Below are 22875 nucleotides of genomic sequence, written 5' to 3'. Positions count from 1 at the left end.
CGGGAGTGAAGGTGGGTCCGCACCTGCCTCAGGCAAACACCATTATAAACCAGGCTCCGTCGCTGTTACTGAAACAGTCCTGAGGTAGGAACTTTATTCGCACCTACAACGCCACTTGAGACCTCTGCCTCATTTATATACCCCTATCGGTGTTGCAATAACTATTGCATTCACCGCAGCCCTGGAGCAACGTGCACATTCACCTACCCCTTCATCAAAGGGCAATCACATAATGGCGCAAAGCACTTCGACAACAGATTTTGCTTTGGCTCCAGCAAACACCACAGTCGATGTCTCGAAACTTGAACTAGAAAATGTTGGTAGTTCTGGCATGCCCTCAGAACGATCATCACGGCATACATCCCTCACTATCGACTCAGCCGTTGATGTCGTCAAATCAGCAGCATCACCAGAGGACAAGGAGAAGTCTTCTACCTCTTCAGTCAGCGACCACACGACATTCAACACCGCTCCCACCACCAGCTCGCAACCTCCTCTCTCCATTCTTCTTGCCTACACCGCACTTTGTATATCGATCTTCCTTGTTGCCCTCGATACCGTGCTGATTCCGACTGCTCTACCTAAAATATCTCAGTCCTTTCACATTCCAGACTCGCTGTACGCATGGACTGGATCTGCCTACCTCCTCGCCAATGCCTCCTCAATACCCTTTTGGGGTACGCTGGCTGATGTCTTTGGTCGTAAACCCGTCATCCTTGTGGCGAACACAATTTTTCTGATTGGAAGCATCATCTGTGCTGTCAGTGTCGATGCAACCATGCTAGTGGGTGGAAGAGCAGTGCAAGGTCTGGGCGGAGGAGGTGTCACAGTCCTAGTATACGTTTGCGTCAGTGACCTATTCACAATCCGGTACGTCCCCCCCCCCCAAATTCTGCACTCCTTACTCCTCTAACAACAACATCAGCAACCGCTCCTTCTACCTCGGCATCGTAGGCGCCGTCTGGGCCGTCGCATCAGCCCTGGGTCCCGTGCTCGGCGGCCTCTTCGCCGAGACCCTCTCCTGGCGCTGGTGTTTCTACATCAACCTCCCCATCGTCTGCCTCTCCATCGTACTGCTATACTTCACCCTGCACCTACACAACCCGCGCACTCCCTTCCTCGCAGGCATATACTCGATCGACTGGTTCGGCACATTCACCATTCTAGCCGCAACCATCCTGCTCCTCGTTGGCCTGCAGACGGGCGGCACAACATCCTACACTTCCCCCATGGTCATCGCCTTCCTAGTACTCGGCTCCATGGCTTATGCTATATTTCCGATTACGCAGTGGTGGGAAGACAAACACGGTGGCACCCCAATCATGCCGCTCCGCATCTTCCGCGACACGAGCAACTTCAGCGCGCTGGGTGTCTGCGCCTTCGACGCCCTGGTCTTCAACTCGGTCGCCTACTTCGTACCGCTGTACTTCCAGATCGTCGCCGGCCGCTCGCCATCAACAACAGGAGTACTAATGCTTGCTCTCGCCATCCCACTGACTGTCATGTCTTTCACCTCAGGCTTTGTCATCGAGAAAACGGGCCGGTTCATGGACTGGTTGCAGGTAGGCTTGCTACTCACGACTGCCGGCATCGGCGCACTGATCTCTCTCACTGCGACGTTTGATCTCAGCAAGGCGGTGGCATTTCTGGCCCTGATAGGTGCAGGGTTTGGACCGACATTCCATACACCGCTCATTGCGCTGCAGACGCGGATCAAAGACACGGATATGGCTGTTGGTACGGCGACGTTTGGGTTCGTGCGTATGCTGTCTGGCGCTGTTGGTGTTGTGCTTGGACAGGTTGTTTTCCAGGCCCTCATGAGCGACAAGTTTGATAGCATCGTGTCTGCAGGCGTGCCAAGAAATTTAGCAGAACAGCTAGCAGGCGGCGAGGCGGTTAGTCAAGCCAACACCGTTGCGCTGCTTGATGAGGCGCAGAGGTTTGTGGTCAGGCAGGTGTTTATGAGTGCGTTGAGAGGCACGTTCATCTGTTATACTGTTGTTGCCGCGTTGGGCTTGTTGACTACTTTGGGGATCAAGAGAGTTACGCTAAAGCGGGAGGCGAAGGAGGATGCAGAGTCTGCGTTAGTACAGAGTGGCAACGGGGGCTTGGAGTCTGGGAGGGCGGTTGGGCAAACCGCATAGAAGAAGTAGTGGTCCTACATTTCCATCGCAACAAGAAAACATAAACGCATCTACAGACTACTATCATAGAATCAAGATTGTCTAAGTCAAGATCAAGACGTATCAAAACATGTCAGAAGATTCAAGACAGTCATCAAACAGCCACGGACAAATGTGGCGGCTTTCTAAATGGGGTCACAGTGTTGCCTTCTATATCCCATCCCTAAACACCCTCCCATCATCCAAGCGCGAAAGACTCACTGTCTTCAAGCCACACTCGCTTCATTCGTCTCCAGGAGCATCAACACCGCCCAAGAAGACGTACTTCCCAATGTTCAAGGTTTACATTACGGGATAGGGAGTGTCGGGTCCCCCGACTAAATTCTGTCGGAGATTGCACTCGCGGTAAAATTGCACCTGTGGCTCGAGAAAAGATCGTGCCTGGGTTTGACGCCCTTTTTCGATAATGCACGCGCAGAATCATGGGAAAGCATCATCGTGCCGATCAACACGCCTTCCCCGCCTTTTCTCAATCTGAAAGCAACCATGATCAAGACACTGAGTAAGTTATGTTGGCCTGGTCGTTCATTCACTGCCTCGAGAACAGTCAGTCGATTGGTGTGACGAGTGAGGATAGTGGCACTCTCTACCATATCATATCTCTCAAGACTGTTCTGCTTTGCGAAGAATAGAGGATAGGGACATTTCTGGATACGACAAGAAGGGGAGTTTATGTGAAAATGGGTTGAGTGTTATTCATATTTTCGGTCGAAGCTACATGTGCACGTTAAGAAGCCTACAATAGACTACACAGGGAGAAGGAGAGTGAAGACCCCAGGCACAGCAGGGGAAGCTCATGTGCAGTTTGTCGACCGAATAGTCGCTTGTTCTGCTTGGCATCCCATGCAGCATGGGTACTTTCCAACATGCCCATCACCAATCCGATCCCAAACGCAACGAATACAAACATCGCTCCCGGGCCATGATGTACCGGCCCCCTTTACCCCCGTCTTCGATTCGCAAACATCCCACTTTCTCACCGCACCATCATACTCCACCCCTGCCCTGTATTCCCTCGGACAGTCGTCCTCTCCAAATCACCACCTCTCCACCTTGTTTGTCATCCAGCGAACTACACTAAACACCTTCGCCGCCAAGTCCCATCTTCGCACTCGATGCACTGCCGCCAGGTGCGTACATGACCAACCTTGACTACACTCTGTACATCAAAGAAAATTGCTGAAATCGCGGGATGATTCATCATTTCTGTACCGCGTTGGGCGGATCACATGTTATATGTGACAGGGGAGCTGGTGTCTCGTGGCTCGAAGTATGCTGCGGATGGGATAGTTGGTCAAGTATGGAGCAGGCCTGGGAGGGAGACTTGTCGCAGAGGGGTGCCGAGGAGTGTTGATGGTGGAGCGGCAAGGCTGGGCCAGGAGATGGCGGTTGTTTGAAAGATGAGGAGTGCTAGAGGAGACCGCTGACGAGATGGGAGAAGGGTGCAGAAGAGGTGGATATGGATGTCATTGGTTCGTTAAAGTACCGTCATCATGTCTGTTTAAGCCCGCCAATAGGTTCGATGCTCTGGATAGCCTGGGTACTTCTAGCTTTCAGCGTCGCCAGCGTCTCGCAGCCCGTCGCATCTCAACACCCCAGCTATCTCATCAACTCTTCACCACCCCCTCAAGGACAATTAAACCCACAATCCATACCACTCAACATCCTACCTCCCCAACACCATACCAGACACCCCTCCCACAGCAGATCTTGGCGCTACCCGGCCTGTGACAGTCCCTATCGCGGTCATTCCACTTGGCGCCGTTGAAGTCCATGTCGTGGATGGGTGAGTTTTTTTGATCTAAATGAAGTCAATCGGTGGTGGTTGACTTGGACGGGGTAAAGAGAAACTAGAGGTTGTGGCGTGCGGTTTCTTTATATGCAAGTGGGTGGGTAGACTTGGTCGAAGCACGGCAGTGAAAGTAGTTGTGGTGAGCGAACAAACGGTGGAGTTGCGAGACGTCGCAAACGCGCGCCTGCAAGAGCGGTCAATGGAGCTGAGACACTCAGTTTGCTCATTGGGTAATTGTTTAGGTCTGTGTGAGCTTTTTGGGTGTCCTCGGTGGTGTCGCAGGCGTCTTCTGCGGAGTACCGAGATTAGGGGCAGGAGCAAGTTTCCTAGGTGCACCATGGACCCTCGATTCCGCGTTATTGTCATACTCATACCACACTCCTCGGATGCGCCTGTTCAGCTTCCTGGGTGCGGGGCTGATTCTGTTTGCCATCGCACTTGAGAACGAAGGCGGCGGTGTGGACTGCATGGTGGAGGCTTCTGAAGGGGGTGCAGGCGGCGGTGTAGCTGCGCGGATGTGCTGAACTGAAGTACCGAGGCTTTCGATACTGCGCATCATTGCTTTGCAGGTTTGCGCCAGCTGAGCCTGGCTCCCGCTCAGACTTTGGATCTGGGCGGTTGTTGCCTGCAAGACGTCCTTTACCTGCTCGTGTGAGTTGAACGAGGTGTTCGACAAAGCAATATAATGCGATGCGTTCTGGTCGATGAGTGCCTGCAGCTTAGCTTGCGACTCAGCAAGCGCCTTGATCTGGGTGCTGTTGCTCTCGTTGATCTCCTGCATGCGCTGAAGCCCGGCAGACTGGGCGACAGACAGAGCATGGATGTGCTCGGCGCTGCTCTCCACCACCGAGGACAGCCGTTCCAGCTTTTCAGCCAAGCTGTCGACTGAAGCGTAGGCAGGCTTCTCGACCGCTGGCCGAGGGTGGGGCAGAGGCGCGCTGGTGACGAGATGTCCGGTCGCGCCCTGCAGCGGGATGACAGGTGTCGCGCAGTTGGACCTGTCCTGTGAGGTGAAGAACCACTTGTTGCGCAGCTCGGAGAGCTTGGCGTCGTCCTGTATGGCCTGCATGTCGTCCGTTTTGAGAACGAAGAGCTGGGCGCCCGGACGCGCGGACTCGGGGTACCCGCGCTGCACAAGCGACCACCACTGTGCGCAGATATCCGAGGTTGCGAACGTGAGGAGGTACGGAGGAGCGTTTGGGTAGTCGCTCTGTCGTCATCATGTCAGTGACTCCGCCATAAGGTGCCCAGCCGAACGCACCTTCAGCGCATACGCATAGAACAGGCTCTCCTCGCCACTGTCCACCGCGTTGGTCCCACCCTCCTGGCTTCCCCGACTGTGAGTCTGCCTGTAGGGCGACTTGGGCGGATGCAGCTCGCCGTTGATAATCAGTCCCTGCGCGAGCGACATGCTCGGCTTCTTGCGCGAGTGACCCGCCGCCCTCTCTCCCCTCTCGGGCGACTTCCTCTCCGGCGACGTGCTCCTCCTGGCATTCGTCTTGCTCTCAAACAGCGGCATGGAAGCATCCATGAGCGCAGAGAAGTCGGGCATACTCTTGGGTCTGTTGGCCATGATAGACTCGGAGCGAGTGCGCGAGCGGCTGGCAACCGTGTTTGCAGTGACGAAAGACGCCGAAGATGCCGAAGACGCCGAAGATGCCAAAGATGTCGGGGATATGGTCGTAGTCGAAGCAAACGACACGCGACGGGAATTTGTCTGAGACATGTGGAATATAAAGACTGTTGCGCTCCAAATAGCAGTCGCAGGGTGCGGACGGCCAGCTGGTCGCGATCCTTGTCAATGACCTCACACCGGTGGAGATGGGCCGAGATTTGCGCTGTTCATGCTTGAAGATGGCCGACCTGATTCGGTTTGGGGATGTGAAGGATCTGACGAGGGCAGCGATGTGCGGTGGCCGCGTCTATACGTGTCGCGACACAAGTGTCGCATGTTGTGGAGATGTGTGTGTACGCGCTAGGAAACGGGACAATTCGACGACAGTGCATGACCTCAAGACGCGTCTCTGCAGCTAAGAAGCGCGCCACAGGGGTCCGCGGCTGCTCACACTGACAATAAGAGGATACAACAACAACACAAAGCACCTGACAGAGAGACTGATCAGGGAATGTGAGCGCGCAAATCTTCGTTGTCGCTCTTCGTTGTCGCTCTTCGTTGTCGCGAAGACGGTCAGCTGCCAGCCTGCGGAACGACAAGAGAAGCGTTGACGCCACACAAGTGCACAGGCCTTTGTGGAGTCGTCGCGTCGGGCACTTCAGCTAACTCGGACCCCTTTCCCCGCCTCGTTTCAACGGCCCGTGTTCGTCTCCATTGCCAACGCTCTGGACTCGGACACCAAATTTAGACCTCACCATGCATCGTCACTCACATCAGGGGCTCTGATCCCGGCCCCTATGCACGACACAAAGGTGAAGCAAGACAGTTTAGGGGAAGCGAGGATTGGATGTGTTTGATGGAAGGCTACAAAGGTAAAGAGATATAGTAGAAGACGTTGACATGGCGATGCCTAGATGCTTCCTCCCAGCAGAAGATGCCTGGCAGTGTAATGTCGGCCCAGTGGACATCGACTTGGGAAAAGAGACTGTAACACTCCGAGCTCGCACCAAATGTGCGCATAACGATGAACGACGACAACGCAGGGATGTGGTGGTATCAACCGGCCTCTTGGCAGAAATTGCTTTTGTTGCGACTAAACAGCAGACAAACCTCAACACAATGACGATACGACCAAGGTAGGGCGTGTTGCGCAAATGTCTGGACGATGCTCAAGGGGTTCACTTGTCAGAAGCAGAGACAACACCGATCTTGACGTCGAAGTACTCCATTCCGCTGAAGCCACGGTTCTTCAGCCAGTCATGCGGGATTGTTGATACCTCCTTGTTCATCCATGGCTCAGCGGTATCGGGCCTGAAGAGAATATGGATATAGGGTCGAGGGCCGGGGACGATAGGGCCGAAGAGACGAGCAGAGTGCTGAGGAGCAGGTGGAGTTGTCGAAGTCGAGGCGGGCTTGCGGTGGATGCGCACCGCGGCCAAAGAGCGAGTGCGCAGAATCGTACGCCACGTGGTGTTCATGCCACTGCACCGACGGTCGGGCTGAACACAGCGACCAAAGAGACGGTAGCTAGGCTTATTAGCGAATGTCGAAGGAGCGGAGACACGGTTAGGGTACACTTGCAGATCCTTGGCCTCGCCGTCAGCAGTCGCATCGTAATGCACCTGCATGTAGCGCCCGAAACCGGCTTCGATCTTGAAACTGTTCGCCCAGAGATCAAGAAGCGGCCAAACATCAACCCCGTCAGCCGACTTTTCGATATCCTTGACCTTGTCGCCCACAGCAATCGTCAAGTTGCCCGTGAAGGGCATATCGATCTTGCGGTCGTTAGATGTTGAGAGGGTCTTGAAAAGCTCTGGAGCCTCCGGATAAAAGGTGTGAAGGTACTTGACAACTTCAGCCAGGTCCATACCGATCTCCTGCTTTTTCATGTATAGCGGACGAAACTCCTGGCGAAGAAGGCTACATACTTGGGTGAGACCGAAGAAGGGACGGTTCGTCTCGCGAGGGAGTAGCCCAGTCTTCGGCTTGCGCTTATTGACACGGGTACGGCCAGCACGACCAGTGGCTGGCAAAGAAGCCTCTTGTTCCTTCTCGATGACGTCGGAGGCCAGGGTACGATGACGGTCGAGCTGAGTACGCGAGCGTAGTGATGCGAGTCGAGGGCGGTACACGAGCAGGGCTTGACTGGATTTCTGACCCGTGAAAGAGTAGATGAGGTTCCTGATCTCTGCGCTTCGTTAGTAAGACTACGGAGACAGGCAGGGTGATCAGTGGCATACCGCCGGGGAGATCCATGAAGCCGATGCTCTTCTTGCTATCAGCGACATTGTCCATCGCCTTGGCAATGCCACTTTTAGTCTTGACGGTCCTGGGTGGTGGCTTCTTGACGCCTGCAGTCTGGCTGCGCTTGCTACTTGCAGCTGGTGCTCGGACTCGTGCTGAACGCTTGGAGGTTGCCGCGAGCGCGCCGAGACGTGGGACTCCAGGCGATGGAGGAATCATGGTACGGGGGAGGGCATCTCGAGGAGCACCTGGCGTCTGTGGAAGCGCAAGGAGCTGGTGGTCGGCAAATTCGGATGGTGGAGGGGTTGAGCAGCGCTTTTGACTGTTTGTGTCAGCACAACTGACTTTCAAGGGAAGCAGACGAAAGGCAGGACTCACTCCATGATAACTGGTAGTAGTGGTGACTTGCGGGAAGAAGCGGCGGAGCTGGAGTTGTTGCTGGAAGCGACCAAAAATTTGATGGTATGGTGAGGCGGTACAGCAAGAGCAGCGGGGGGCGACCTGGTCTCTGTATGTATCGCAGCACCATTCACGACGATGGTGAAGGTGAGTTGCCTGCGCCGAGGGCAGCGCAAAGGGCCGCATTGCCTTTGGGGGGGGGGGGGGTTACGCACTGGCAGTCACCTAGGAAACAGGTGCTGGCAACAGTGGAGGTGGGGCTTCCAACCTCGCGCTGGCCAGTAAGATAGACGATCCTTGCTCAGGTAGCATTACGGAGCGGAGCTTGGCGGCGTCGCAGTGGTCGTAGGTGAGAGGTGAGAGAATATGAAAAGCGTGGTGGCGCGCTGATGAGGTGCTGAGTGCAAGAAAGCCGTTTCGAGGTCGACTTTGAAAGTTTGTTGAGGAGGCAGGCGCAAAGGAAGCAGCTGGGATGAACGCCAACCAGTTTCCGCCCACGACCTGCAACTCTGGAGGTAGTCATACTAATGCACTATTGACTTGTACTAAGGGTTGATGCAGTGCAAGAAGTACATACTGTGCTCCTTGATCTTCTGTGCCCGCTCATCCGCAGCTTTGCTGGCCCACTGTTGGTGCGAAACGCCATCGAGCGCGAGTCGTACCTTGACATCAGGAGCATAATACCCAATATCGCAAGAGAATCCTAGATGGCACTTGTAATCGCACTCCAGGTACCAGATCGGCCAGGAGGCTATATCTCGCGAGACGAGGTCCAAGTCAGGCACCAAAGACATCTTGATGGATGCAGAGAGGTAGTCACGACTGTGATCCTGCCGCTCTTGATCTTTTGTAGCATTCTGGGATAGCGGCGGAGGTTCAGTACGTCATTCGGGTTCTTTCGCTCTTCCTCAACACAGAGCGTGAGCATCCTCTCAACAGGCCGGCGATAGTCTACCGCAAACGCAAAGTCATGCGATGGATCTCTTGTGCGATAGTGAAAGAGAGGAAATAGGTCCAAAGGAGGTGGAGTATCGTCGCTTTTCAAGAGAGGCTTCAACATAAGTCGGAGATGGCGAGATATAGCGCCAAGGTTCCAGTCTCTGTCACAGAAAGTCCCAATATACACATTCGCGTCTTGAAGGCCCATCGAGATTGTCGCTCGCTGTCGGTTTTTGATATGAACGGGCAGGCACTCTGGTCGAACTCGAAGGCAGACTCTGGTCCGTGCGCCGTACAATTCATTGCTGTCTAGAGTGCGGCGCAAAATGACGTCCAGTCCTTCGTCATTCACTACAGGAGTGCAGATACAGTTGTGGACCTCTAGAGGTAGTCAGCTATCGGTGTCGACATGTGAAAGTTGGATGACTTGCCGCCAGAAATGTTGAGAAAGGCGAAGAATATGATTTGAGTGCCCGTTTAAACGTGAGATCGATGCAATAAAATTATTGTGTCAAAAGCCAGAGTGTTTGAATGTTGACCTTCATCAAGTATGCTGTCGTGGGTTGGGTCAGCTAAGGACCGTGCCTGGAGTGTGGACCACACACTCTGCCTAGTGAAATTCCCAAAGATCAGCACTACCTGGTGGAGCATTTTGCCTATCTGGCAGACGTTTCTTGTACAGGATATACAGGTATTGTTGAAGGCCTAAGAGGGGTTATTAGATCGCAAATAGCCGGCAAGATAACCTTGAGCACCTCCTGCAAATTCATGTCTATAAGATGTGGTGTCTCAACACAATTTCCCAAGTTCGGTTGGTGGCGTTAGAACGGGTAGCATGAAACCCAAGGCCGTTGGTGAAGTAGGTACCAGACTTCTCTATCTTTGAAGGTATACCAGAGAACGGTAGCTATGGATGCAATGACATGAGGCAGAACGTTGAAGGAAGCCCTCGGTGCAGAAGTATGTATGTTGTGCTGCGATCTTCTGCACGTAGCTGTCAATGAGCATTCAGAACGATGCAGCTGAGCCGCGGTTCAACAAAAGCATGAGATGGATACTACTTAAGCTTTCAACTTAACTCGCATTCTCTACAAAGTAGCGCGCAACGTGCAAGCGTTCAAGGCTTGGCTTAAAAGTAGAGTTAAAAAGTAGAGTGCAAACTCAGTAGCCTACACAGACGTAGTTCGCTGCTGCAGTAAATTGAATGAGAATGTGCATAGACTTTTAAGTAAATGCAGCGTTTGATGTTACATGCGAGCTTGTTGTATGTGAAAGCGAACAGTCGAAGAAATTAAAGATAGAAAGTTAGTGACGTGATGCTGTGCTATTTTTGCGTGTTCACTGTGGTGGACAAAAAGCGCGTGCGAGAACAATGCAACTTTCACAACAGTCTATTACTCCGCTATGTACACGGCAGATATATGTTTTTGTATTCCAAATTTATCCTAAACCTCAACATGTCCCCTAGAAGGCGATGCACGACGTCACATTACTGGCAACTTACCATGGCATCTTCTGCCTGCCACGCAGGTGCACCTTCGAATGTATTTATGATTAGGAACACTACACCGATGCTACGAATATGCACATGAATACCGATGGCCACAGATATCGGGGATAATTACGGTTGCCATTGATCAATACAGCCCCTGCTTTTGTTGGCTGACGAGAGCGGTTGGGAAGGAGGGGTAAGGGCACAGTTCCGGTGGTACCGATGTCTCCCAAGATGAAGAAGAGGCCACTTTTATTCAAGGGTAGCAAAATTTCTTTCGATATCTCAACAACCTTTAAAGTCTCAAGGAATTTAGCTCTACCTTCTTTTGTTTCATGCGGACCGCTCTCACACCGGGCAGAGGCCTCCGAATATTGCGTTGTGGTCTCCAAAGAACCTGGAGGATTGAGGGCACCAGAGATATGCCTTGGAGCATGCTTCGGCTTGTCGACAGTATCGAGCGACCTCTCTTCTATGCCCGATCTCGTGCTCGTCGCATACGCAAACGTTCTCTGTCCGAACCAGAAGAAGCAGAAATGGCAGACCGTAGCCCTTCCCAGGACTTCTTGGGACTTCCTCCAGGTAAGAAGAAGGCAGACGTCTACATCGTGTATCTATTGTGTACTAATCAGCGGCTTAGAGATGCGAAATCACATCTACACTTTTGCCACGTACGCCACGACTAAAGAGGGATGTTGTGTCGTCCCATGTTTGGCACTCGCTCAGACTTGCCGACAGATTCGCCACGAATACCGATCCATGTGCCTGAGGGCTGATGTTGTGATCAACTGGAGAGATGTCCCATCGTATTTCGACACGTTTTTTCCCACCAGCAAGGGCAAGATCGTAAACATCGGTCTCGTACCCAAGTGCATGACTATCTTCACGAACACCTTTCTTAGGAACGATCAGGACCAAATACCAGTCGAACTTGATCTCCTACCGATACTGAAGTTTGGCCTTGCGAACAAGATGTTCACATGCAAGTTCGTCAAGTGCGAAGTTCAAAACAGTGCATGCGTGCAAGATGAAGAAATCTTCAGGGAGGAGATACAGACCCTGCTGGCGGCCGATGTGAATACAATCCAGAAGCTGCTCACACATCAGCACCAAGATTGGGTGGAGGATGTCACCAAGGGCAGGATTCACAGACTCATGGTCTCCCACATCGGTACGGATGCTTATCCGCACGCAAAATTCTACATTGGACCTGGCGAAGACAACAGTGTTCCATCTGAGTTCGTCAAGACTAGCCGAAACAAACTGCAAGCAGAAGCGGACAATGCATTGCGCAGTCAGGAAGTTCTCAGCCGTCATGGGCTTTTCGCGGTTCCGTATAACTTCAACGAATACGTCCGGCGCGTCGAACTTCGAAACATCTTCCTGGACAACCCATACGTCTTTCTTTGGGACTTTGAATGGGACGAGACTGACCAGGATTCAGACTCCAGCTTCGTCCAAGACTGGAGATGAGGTATAGGCTATCTTTTTAAAGACGAACACGATTCGACTTGCACGTCTGTTGAAGCTTTATCCTATCTCACAGACCGCCTTAACAACTTTGCAAGCATCCGAAGCTAATATACGCCGGCGCTGCAATATCTCTTTCAGTAGGGCACCTCCAATCCAACATGAGTTTCAACCTTCTTTGATAGATTCAAAGTCATGGATAAAATCGCAATGTGTCGCCATCCCGAGGGAGAAGGCGTGGACAATGCCCGATTAGGCAGGTGCTAGTGTTAGCTTCGGAACTTTGTACTCTGAAAGGCGTGAGTCAATGACGTGAGTGCCAGATAACATCGCTACCACGAGATGCTGCCACGTTATATTCTCTATTCATCTCGATTTTCACTTCTTTGTTGCAGGCTGCGCGAAATCCAGGTGTATTGACCTTTCTGATCAGGATTGTGTCCATCATGGCCGACTTGCCATCATTCTCTATACCCACTCTGTACACGCCTTCAAATCTTGAATCTGACCCAGATTTAGTCACTGAAATCACCAGTCTTATCAAGGATGCCTTCGCTCGTTCGAAAAAGTCAGATCCTATGAAGTGGCAGCAAGGGGAGAGAAAAAGATTTCCAAGTCACGACCTTTACTTGGAGATGCTTGGTAGTGAGGGCGTAGCAGCTGTGATCTTCGATGAGGACGTAGCAGAACGGAAAGTCATTGCTGTCGCAGCTGCAGTGCCATGGCAAGGCGGATGGAGAAAAGAGGGAGCTGGAATTGAGGAAGGATGGGAGATCAAGGCGGTTGCAGTAGATGGCGATGCGCGGTACCTGGGACGCGGCCTTGCGGTCCAATTGTAGGCCTTTTTTGAGTAACACCTTGTCCTGAAATCGAAGCAGTTGGGTATCTCAACTACAGGAAGGGAGTTTGTGAGACGTACCGACTGACCCTCTGGATCCTGGCAGCAGAGTGCATCAACGGCGTATATTGGAGAAAGAGAGGGTATGAGGTGGTGCGAAGGAGCATTGCTGAGCCGCCCACCTGGGGCGTTCTAACAAGCTTCAAGATGATCGTGTTGCAAAAAGATGTACCATTCGAGCTTCCAGGAACCGGATCTCCTATTGATTCGAGGAACAAAGTCAATAAACCAGCGAGACGAGAGGTGGGGGTCAACTGATTCTGACCAGCACAATCCGTGAACTACAGCACATCAGCCTTCTGATACGACCATTAAATTCTCGATCAGGGTCATTTTCCCGAGTCCAGACGAAGTCTACGCGTAGTCATCTCTTCACGGCGATGACTTCGTTTTCCAATCTGAGTCAAAGGTTAACCGCATAGGGGCCGATTTGACGCGAGCGAATCAGAAGTGCGCATCGCCCTTTCCGGGTCACACACGTATCTAGCACTGTGGCGATACACACTGCACATATGCTTGATTCATCGCAACGGGAGTCACAAAACTCACGAACGACTTTTTCAACACATCACCGGTAGCTGTTCCGTTCCATCAAAGATGGAGTTAGTCAAGCCCCCTATGACTCATCGTTTCACCGGTGGCGGATATGCCTGGCTGCCAAAAATCTCACTGCATAGCGCTTACCACAGAACAAAGAACATAGTACATATACAAAAGATTTCTGGGCGTGCTGAGCAGTGCAACAACTCTCCGATATCAACAATGTTATTCCAGTTCTGGAGATCGCCAGGAAAAGGCTCACAGGATACTGATCCTCTCCTTGAGGCAGCACTACCTTCAACTACCGAGGACGGCTACGTCAAGATTATCGACGACAATAGCGACAGTGACAGCGATGAGGATCAAGAAGTAAAGGATGCGCGCACCGAGCGGTTACGCGAGACTGGCTGGCTTGGCTATCTGAAAGACTTCACAATCTTCTTACCCTACGTGATTCCTCACAGGGATCTCAAAGTACAGCTATGTTTACTCATCTGCATTGTCACTCTCATTCTGGAACGAATTTTACACGTCGCGATTCCGTACACTCTTGGAGTCATCGCCGACAAAGTTACAACCGGAGTTGCGCCAATTCGAGAACTCCTTATCTTCCTCGCACTCGATGTCATCAACGCCGAGTCGGGTCTGATCTTTGTTCAGGATCTGTCGAAGATTCCCATTAAGCAATTTTCGTACAAGAGTCTCACCAATGCTGCCTTCAACCATGTCATGGGTCAATCAATTGACTTCCACTCTACGCAAGATTCAGCCGAGGTCATGAAGGCAGTTGAGCAAGGCGGGGCCTTAGGCAACGTGCTCGAGTCAGTGGTCATCGATATCGCTCCGACCCTGATCGATGTCATCGTTGCTTGTGTGATCTTCCACCAGAAGTTCAACTCTACGGTGGCGATGGTGCTACTTGGTGCATCCATTGCATACCTGGTCGCAGAGGTATCCTCTACGCGACTCACAACTGACGACCGGAGGCATTTGACAAAGGCGGAAAGAGCCGAAACTCGAAAAATGCACCAAGCTATCCAGGGATGGCAGACTATCACCTACTTCAACCAGTTCCAGCGCGAAGCCCAGACCCTCTCCAATGCAGTCGCCAAGCATATGACGGCAGAAACACGCTTCGTGGCGCGGCAGGCACTCATCAAGGCTCTGGTGGAGCTTGTGGTACCAACCACTTTTTTCGCGCTGGCCTATCTTATCCTCCAGCGCATCGCTGCTGGGACCGCATCGCCAGGAGACTTCGTTTTCTTTCTCACATACTGGGACTCGATTATCTACCCACTCAAGTTCCTGACAAACCATGTTCGATGGCTGGTTAGTGATTTCGTTGATGCCGAGCGGCTTCTACTGCTTCTGAAGACCAAGCCGTCGATTGTAGACGCACCTGAAGCTTATCCGCTCACCGTGCGCGAGGGCGAAGTCCGATTCGACCAGGTGTCTTTCAAGTACAAAGAAGGTCGCTACGCCCTCCAAAATGTCTCCTTTACCGCCTCGCCCGGCCAGACCATCGCGCTCGTGGGAGAGACTGGTGCTGGCAAGTCCTCAATCTTGAAGCTACTCTTGCGCCTGCACGACCTCACAGCTGGCAGCATAGTCATTTCGAAACAAGACATCCGGGACGTCACACTCAGTTCCCTTCGAGACGCCGTGAGCGTAGTACCGCAAACCCCCATGTTCTTCAACACTTCGATCATGGAGAATGTACGCTACGCGCGCAGCACAGCGACCGATGAGGATGTACACGAGGCATGCCGTGCCGCTGCGATCCATGCTACAATCATGCGCTACCCAGATGGATACAACACACAAGTTGGTGAGCGCGGCGTCAAGCTTTCCGGTGGTGAGGCGCAAAGACTTGCCATCGCGAGAGCGCTATTGAAGGATGCACCCATTGTGTTATTGGATGAAGCGACTAGTGCTGTTGATACAGTGACGGAAGGAAAGATCAAAAGAGCATTAGAGAAGCTGAGACAAGGGAGGATTGTGATTGTGATTGCACATCGATTAAGCACCATCGTAGATGCCGATCAGATCTTGGTGCTACACGAGGGGAAGATTGTGGAGAAGGGTAGACACGAGGAGTTATGTGAAAGCAAAGGGAGGTATTGGGAACTTTGGGAACAGTCTTAGACATGCTTCTGTTCACCAATTGAAGGACTACACTGATACACTTAAAGTCTTCTCTGACTCCGGCCTCCGGAGATGTCAATTGATCACTGTCCACCGGATCTGGACCTTCGACTCGGCTGAACTTCCGGCATGGCATGTAGGAAGTATGAAGCTCAATCCCACTCAACCCTTCCACAACTACGCACTTCCAACTCGCCGGACACTAAACCTAAACCGCTCGAGTCCGGCTCCCCGCGGCTCCATCCTTGAAACACTTTCGCACACGTATAACGAACAATTCAAGCGGAGACGCAACTCAAGTACCTCAAGCGGGTCAAAATATGGGTGTCCACTTCCGAGCTAGATCTGTACCTCAAGACATTCGACTGAGTCAGCCAGTCATAAATGTCTCGCAGCACCGTGCAGATATCTCCATTATCCTTCCCCACTACGACAGCCTCCCACCCGACGGGTACAATCTTCTGCCTTACGTTCAGCTCTCTCTCAAAGGTCAAGCTGTTCGCTTCAAGATCGAACATGTCGATTACTCCTCATGCTTCAAGCCATATCACACCGTGAACTAGATGTTCATCTTCACAAAGCCAGAAGGAACAGTTGACCTTGAGGTCCCAAAATCAAACTGGCTTTTCGAAAGTCTTAGCTGGGTGGGTGTGCGTCTGAGTTCTACCGATGTCCTGGACCTTCCAGGCAATACTATGACGGGTAGCCATCGCGGTCAAGAAGCCTCATGCTCTGAATTGGATAACGTCAGTCAGCACTGTAAGTATTAGGAAAGGCGGCAAAAAGAGGGTGTTGAGCGGGCGTGAGCTGCTGTTCCTGCTCTGTGTATGGTATGGTCCGCATGGGAGCCGCATTGATGTAGCCGTCAGTGAGGATTGAAATCCCTCGTAGCTTTGGGAAAGGGTTGACGCAGTATGCTTGTCAGTGCAGGAAAAGTAGTGGTCCCAGAGTGCACACCTTCGGTAGTCATATTCAGCCTAATTTATACATCGACTGCAAGCCCTGCTGTTCTGCAGTTGTATCAGTAGAATTGTCGCGGCCCCGCAGCGATACAAAAATGCCGACCTTTCTGACCCTCGGGCCCTAAAGGTTTTATACACCGCAACAAGAATCAAAAGATTCGGTGATGAAACTTGTGCCATAGAAACAGTTCAAATATTATGAGATAGTAGTAGTTAAATGGTAGCGTAATACGGAAGCACATTACCACACAAGAGAGATGGTCATGCGTAGAGAGCAGAACCTTCTGATATCGATTGGTGATATACATCAAGCAGATGGTGACGCATGTGCGATCTGGTGACCAGGCGCGCTCGAGGATGAGCTTGCAGCCATGAGGGGTGCCTCTCGCCTCTCGACAAGTTTGCATCGCGACAAGTTCCGCGGAAGCAGCAGAGCGCGTAGACATCGACTCAATGAATTCAGGGTCATGATCTGTCGTGGCCATCCGGAGGCGGGATGCGAACGAAGGTGTGGCCTAATCATGCGGCCGAGTCGTGCGTCAAAGGCGTGCGGATGCAGGTATCCGACAGACTTGTGGAGAGAGCGTGTTACGCATGTTGCCACAAGGCCCGCGGGACGTCCGGAGACAAGGGTCAGGGTGGAGGTTTGTAGTTCGAAATAAGATTCATCGATTTCAGGTCCAGGTTTGCCATTGTGGCTTCCGTTGACTAGTGCTCCGCGGATGGTACAAGTTCGAGCGGGACCCACTTTCATGTCTTTCCTCCGCAATAGTGGCAGGTAACGGCCAGCTTGACCACTCAGGATGAGTAGATGACCGTGATGACCGAGGTTGGCGATTGAAAGACATAAATGACCTCATCGATCGCGATGATCTAGGCGTTTGTGGCATGTCCGGTAGCGCTTCGATATCTGCGTCGTCGAAAATGCCATGGGAGTGCAGACTCGATACTTGCGAGTTTCGCCCTGTGGTGTAGCGACCCAACTCAATGTCATCATAGTATTGAGCGCATATCATGTCTGTGGTATCTGCAGATTCCCGGAGATCACGGCGAGTAGACTCGATAATGATGGAGAGTGGCGGAGATCGAGCGACATGAATGTCCTTTGGAACTTGGACACTACCATACGCGTCGACTGAGATCTCTGCATGAGGCTCAGACAGATAGCCGTCCCTGCTGTGAGTGCTGCTGCCCTTCGAGTCAAAGCTAGAAACCTCTTTGAGCATACCTGCTAACGACTTGCTGGACTTCGTGCCGAAGAGGTCACTATTCTTCCGATCTTTCTGTCCAGAAGTGTTTGACCGCTTGGTGCTCGAAGTGATTGTCTCATGGAAGAAGTGCTTGAAAAAGACCTTGAGGGTGGGCGCATTGGCGCAAAAGCAGCCGACGTGCAGCTCTAGCATGGTAACGATGAAGAGATCCCAGGTAACCCAAGTGACGTCGTAAGTCCCAAAGTAGATCTGCCAGCTGTAGTAGGCACGCATAGCACCAAGAGCAGCCACACCGTACCCAATAGCAAAGATGCCGAACAAGGCAATCTTTTGGCGTACCGGAATCCGGAGGTTCCAGTACAGGAAAGTCGGTAGTATGGCTGTGATCAGATCTTGGACCGTAGAGATGACGCTTGCAGAGAAGACATCTGCTCCTTCGTCGAAGCAGCGATATTTGTACCCTTTGATCAACTTGTCGTAGTTCGCTTGGTCCCAGAACGCGGAGATCGGATCACACCCAATGATGGGTGCGAGTGTGAAAGCGATAGTGGATGCAGCGATGAAACCGATTGTAAGCCAGGTTGCCCATCGAAAGCGGTTCGAGACGACACGAGAGGATAGACGGCGATAGAAAAGAAGGATGGAGATCTTGATCAGACCAGATGCAGTACAAAAGATGCACAGAATGGCAAGAACGTATTTCCGTGCGACCACCACCTTCTCAGGGTCTTTGAAGAGATTGACATCCCATATGTGTCGATCGAAGCCGCTGTGAGTTGCTGATATGTGTTAGCTGGTCACTGAGGGCAAATGCATGGACTCACCCAACGGAAAGAGCACCGTGGCCGCGATCGTGGGGATCTGATGGTCGTCAGTACAATACTTGTTGGGGACGATGCAAAGCTTACAGTGCCAGCTACCACCAGCCAATCGTCACAGCCAGGGTTACGCTGATGGAATAACCTGACCCAAAGACGTGCCATCAACATAGCGAAAGTAACAGGCCCACAGATACACGTGATTAAAAGAATGGTGTTCGGTCTCGTAGTGGGGTTGACGTAGTTTGGTGTAGGCCATTTCAATATCTCCTCAATCGGAGCGTGGATACCTCCCGGCATCTTGAGGTTGAAGATTGAAGTGATGTCTTGCTCATGCAAAGAAGATAAAGGCAATAGCAGAGATATTCAGGGTGTGCGAAGCTGGGGGGTGCCTGTCATAAGTGCGCTGCGGCTGGTGGAGACAGAACCATTGTATAAACGTGGGCCTGTGGGGGCGAACGATATCAAGGTTGCAACAGCTCTTTCTGCTGCCAAAAGTAAACCATGGTTTCAGCCAATGTATTTCAAAGATTGACCCGCGAGTATTTTCCGGCTGTGCACTGGCACTTGTCGACATGCTCGATGCAGATTCGATCATGCAATCACAGATCAGATTGTGACAGCGGAAGTCGACTACCAGGGCTCCAGGTCACCATAGGAAAACGTGCTGCTGCATACACGAAGGATTTGACGCAGAAGCCATAATCTGAGTATGCAGGGTATCCGCTTGGCGGTAGAGTTCACGCCGTTGCGCGTGGATGAGCCTAGCGCCGACTCAAGAACGCCTCGATTGGTGGGAAGTGGCTTGCGACTAAAACACTGATGAGCGATCCGAGAAGACATCTGGATTTGCAAAGCCAGTAAACCTTCTGATCGCCGAGCTTCTTGAAGTTTGCTGTGCCTCCTCTAGACTCGGACAAGTCATTATTGGCTTGACAGATCATGGGTGCAGTTGTAGTGATAACGAGCGGTCAAAGTCCGACGTGGAAGCACTGGAATGAGACCGAAATTCGCACAACTGCCAATGCTGCATGCGTAACCAGTCTTTGTAGCGCCAATGTATGTGGCTAATTGCTTTTGCGTCAACGTCTCGAATCGAGCGGTTGTGATGCAGGATTCGACGTTTTGGGAACGATGGAGTGATGGCCACAAAGGATACAGCGGACGCCTTACCACATAGAGATTGGCGTGAAACGGCTTTGGGAACCTTAAGTCATGGATCGAGAAGTAGATCGCCTTGCACTGGCTGCACCAGCAACAACACCGACGGCAGATGTGCGGACCAGAGGGCAAGACCGTTGCCTCTATCATCCGCGTATATGGTGATGTTCGTGCGTAAGTAGAGCGTTAGGTTGCTGAAAAATGAGCCTCTGAATCGTTTGTGTTCGGCGAAGCCCTCCTGGATTTGGACGAGTTCAAGGTAGCTGTATCTGCTTCATTTGACGATGAGCCAAGAGCGCAGTCGAGTCAACCTACTTGTGTCAGCAGTTACACATATATTTGATTGACCGTTCTGTTATCGTTAATGGGGGTGGGTATGGTCCCTGTTGGACCTCGCTTGACCCACTTGGCGAAAAGCAATTGCACACGAAGTGTTGTGCGGCTTCCAACATCGTGATGAGACGTCGAGGAGGAGTGAATGCGCCCAACTGCTTGTGTATTGCATAGGTAGGGACCTCATTGTCGCAATGAGGCACTTGTTACACCAGGACAGGTACAGTTTCGAGTTTTTTCAGATGGATGGTTCTGTTCGGCGACCTCTTGGTATTGTCGAATCACATGGGACGATGACACGGGTGTAGAAAGCCGAACATCGCCCGCTTCCCCGTTGCGGCCATGTGTCTGCAAGATCATGCAATATCTTGCACATCGACCAGGTCCCCGTGGGCCCCGTTAATGTCTCGGCACGTTGGTACTGACGTTTTGAGCGCGAGGCAACTGATCTAGCACTCAACATACTGTATTTGGCAGTGCTGACCAGGGAGCCTGGACCCAACCAAGGCTGTCATTGTGCCATGTTGATGCACTCGAGATGACTTGTAGCACAAGACGGTCTCGAGGACTCCACTCGGGTCACCGTAACATACTGTATAGGTGTGCGGCTGTTGCGTAGGCATTTAGGCGCTTCGGGGACCAAGAGATGGTGAATGGGCGATCTTGCATCGACTCTTCAGGAGGCCAGTGATGAAGGGCATTGTGCAGGTGGCGAAAATGTATGTATGCCATACAACCTTCGACTGCATGAACACAAAATGTGTTGGGTGAATCCATACAGCCTCACGTTCCGTCTCACCTCAGCAACCGCCTTGAACATGTAGCTTGTGATGGTTCGCTCTCTACGAGCACCTAGCGAATCTATCAGCCACATCACAGCACTATAAGGTCTATCCACCCTCACTACTCTTGCCTTTCCAAAGGGTGAGCTTGCCAGGTAAACATGCCTTTGCCAAGTTTCGAGGAAGCAATATAGCGAGCTGTGCAACCAAGCCCCGAACGTCTTTTGCCTGGAGTCGCACTCGCTGCAGCTGCGATTAAAGAAGGTGATCATCACAGTGTCAATATAAACCTCTACGCGTCCGGCTGACATGTTATTGCAGATCCACTAGACTATCTCATCTCCCCTGGCACTATACGAGTTGGGCTTTCACCAGCAGTGTCCTCAAAGACGGTCATGTGGCTAGCTTCATGCGCCAAGCTTGCAACAACTATTGCAGCACTACAGTGCGTCGAACGTGGGCTCTTCTCACTTGATTCAAATGCTGACATTGAGCGTCTCCTGCCTGAATGGGCGAGTCTTGAGGTCCCTTCATTCGATGAGGGAGGCAGTCCCATCTTGACACCGGCAAAGGAGAGTATCACCCTCAGACGTCTACTCTCGCACACAAGCGGGCTCACCTACGGGTTCATGCCTCCACTTCTCCAATGGCGCCAGTCGCGGGGAGAAGAGTGGCAATGGATGCGCAGTCCGATCCCAAAGTGCTTTGTCCACCCGCTTATCTTCGAGCCCGATTCAGCGTTTGTCTACGGTCCCGGTCTCGACGTCGCCGGGCTGATGGTCGCCCGCATAAACGAGTGTACTCTCGAGACATACATGCGGCGAAACATCTTCGATGTGCTCGGTATGCACGACACTTCTTTTCACGTGTCACACAACAACATCCGGGAACGATTGATGCCTATGTCTGTTCGCTCCTCGCCCGATGAGGCTCTTGCGGATGGCGATCCATCCAACTCAGTTCTCAAGCAGCCGGTAGATGCGAAGGACGACTATGGTGGTGCGGGGCTGTTTGGCACGGCTGAGGACTATTTGAGATTGCTGAAGTATATTCTTCGCGATGACGGTAAGCTCCTTACGAGTCAGAGTGTAGAGCTCATGTTCACGTCGTTTCTGTCAATTGCGTCCAAGGCGTCTTTGCATGACAGTTTGTCCGTCCCGGGTCTGGCGAAGATCATGATACCAGGTGAGCCTGTCGTTGGTACGCCAGGTGCTGGAGATTGGGACCATGGGCTCGGTGGCCTGATAGGCCTCCACAAAAGTGACGATGGATTGGAGTCGCCGTGGTTACAGTGCTTCATGACAGTATGCCAATCAAGAAGCCCTTCCCATCCATATTGTATATGTGGCGACTGTTGACACCATATTGATCAATTTTGCGGCGGAGGAGGGCAAAAAAGTACTGGGCTTGAGCCCTCACCATCCCTCGTACTCTGACTGAACCAAACCTCCTGTATCTCCAACTTTGCATTACCAGTGAAGCTACTGCTCCACTCGTCCTCCATAGTCTCAGACTCACATAGGACGTTGAATCAATCAATCAATCAATCAATCAGGGCAAAAAAGTACGCGTATTGGCGGCATCATCAGCTTTGAAGCGCTGGGTATCGATGCCGGATGTCCATCGTGATATAAGCTCGATGTGATGCCTGGCGATAAAGCGGTCTGCCCAGCACTTGCCCATGTACTTTTGGGTAGATTTCTGCTGCAAAATTGCGTATCATTTTACGCGTAGGAGGTAGTCCGCGCCGAGTAAGCTCATCTATGTATTTGACAAGCTCACGCTCTTGTTGTGTGTTGAGGTGTTGTTGTTACGCATATCCCTCCTTCCTATCCCTGCATTTGCCCCTGTGTCGTCGTGATAGTGTTGATCGATTAACAACACATTTTTT

General features: G+C 52.0%; 8 protein-coding genes across 8 annotated transcripts; 5 read left to right on the top strand and 3 right to left on the bottom strand.

The window, feature by feature from the left end:
* Positions 1 to 331: 331 nt before the first annotated feature.
* On the top strand, positions 332 to 2144 carry BU25DRAFT_349228 (MFS general substrate transporter; the record flags this gene model as incomplete). Its single annotated transcript, XM_033703239.1, has 2 exons — positions 332 to 870; positions 926 to 2144. The coding sequence occupies 2 exons, from the start codon at positions 332 to 334 to the stop codon at positions 2142 to 2144; spliced, it is 1758 nt and encodes a 585-aa protein (XP_033557994.1).
* A 2069-nt stretch (positions 2145 to 4213) lies between these two features.
* Positions 4214 to 5548, bottom strand: BU25DRAFT_349223 (uncharacterized protein; the record flags this gene model as incomplete). The annotated part of the gene is made up of 2 exons (XM_033703238.1): positions 4214 to 5185; positions 5237 to 5548. 2 exons carry the CDS (start codon positions 5546 to 5548, stop codon positions 4214 to 4216), a joined length of 1284 nt encoding a protein of 427 aa, XP_033557993.1.
* A 755-nt stretch (positions 5549 to 6303) lies between these two features.
* Positions 6304 to 8039, bottom strand: BU25DRAFT_375018 (uncharacterized protein). The gene is made up of 3 exons (XM_033704079.1): positions 7831 to 8039; positions 7166 to 7778; positions 6304 to 7117 (listed from the first exon to the last, which is right to left on the bottom strand). Exons 1-3 carry the CDS (start codon positions 7883 to 7885, stop codon positions 6769 to 6771), a joined length of 1017 nt encoding a protein of 338 aa, XP_033557992.1. The 5' UTR covers positions 7886 to 8039; the 3' UTR covers positions 6304 to 6768.
* Positions 8040 to 10886: 2847 nt separating this feature from the next.
* On the top strand, positions 10887 to 12137 carry BU25DRAFT_424490 (uncharacterized protein; the record flags this gene model as incomplete). Its single annotated transcript, XM_033708288.1, has 1 exon — positions 10887 to 12137. The coding sequence occupies one exon, from the start codon at positions 10887 to 10889 to the stop codon at positions 12135 to 12137; it is 1251 nt and encodes a 416-aa protein (XP_033557991.1).
* Positions 12138 to 12533: 396 nt separating this feature from the next.
* On the top strand, positions 12534 to 13179 carry BU25DRAFT_413971 (uncharacterized protein). The gene has a single exon (XM_033707175.1). The coding sequence runs from the start codon at positions 12581 to 12583 to the stop codon at positions 12971 to 12973; it is 393 nt and encodes a 130-aa protein (XP_033557990.1). The 5' UTR covers positions 12534 to 12580; the 3' UTR covers positions 12974 to 13179.
* A 450-nt stretch (positions 13180 to 13629) lies between these two features.
* On the top strand, positions 13630 to 15717 carry BU25DRAFT_433872 (heavy metal tolerance protein; the record flags this gene model as incomplete). The annotated part of the gene is made up of 2 exons (XM_033708819.1): positions 13630 to 13734; positions 13807 to 15717. 2 exons carry the CDS (start codon positions 13630 to 13632, stop codon positions 15715 to 15717), a joined length of 2016 nt encoding a protein of 671 aa, XP_033557989.1.
* Positions 15718 to 17353: 1636 nt separating this feature from the next.
* BU25DRAFT_477280 (uncharacterized protein) lies at positions 17354 to 19008 on the bottom strand (the record flags this gene model as incomplete). The annotated part of the gene is made up of 3 exons (XM_033710973.1): positions 17354 to 18669; positions 18715 to 18751; positions 18799 to 19008. The coding sequence occupies 3 exons, from the start codon at positions 19006 to 19008 to the stop codon at positions 17354 to 17356; spliced, it is 1563 nt and encodes a 520-aa protein (XP_033557988.1).
* A 2338-nt stretch (positions 19009 to 21346) lies between these two features.
* BU25DRAFT_349213 (beta-lactamase/transpeptidase-like protein) lies at positions 21347 to 22342 on the top strand (the record flags this gene model as incomplete). The annotated part of the gene is made up of 1 exon (XM_033703237.1): positions 21347 to 22342. A coding segment is annotated over one exon (996 nt), but the record flags the coding sequence as incomplete, so codon positions are not given.
* Between the last annotated feature and the right edge of the window lie 533 nt (positions 22343 to 22875).

The sequence above is a fragment of the Macroventuria anomochaeta genome (assembly GCF_010093625.1).
Source record: "Macroventuria anomochaeta strain CBS 525.71 unplaced genomic scaffold BU25scaffold_34, whole genome shotgun sequence".
Classification (NCBI taxonomy): Eukaryota; Fungi; Ascomycota; class Dothideomycetes; order Pleosporales; family Didymellaceae; genus Macroventuria; species Macroventuria anomochaeta.
The sequence above is the reverse complement of the archived record's forward strand: the minus strand, read 5'-3'. Positions and strand labels throughout refer to the sequence as shown.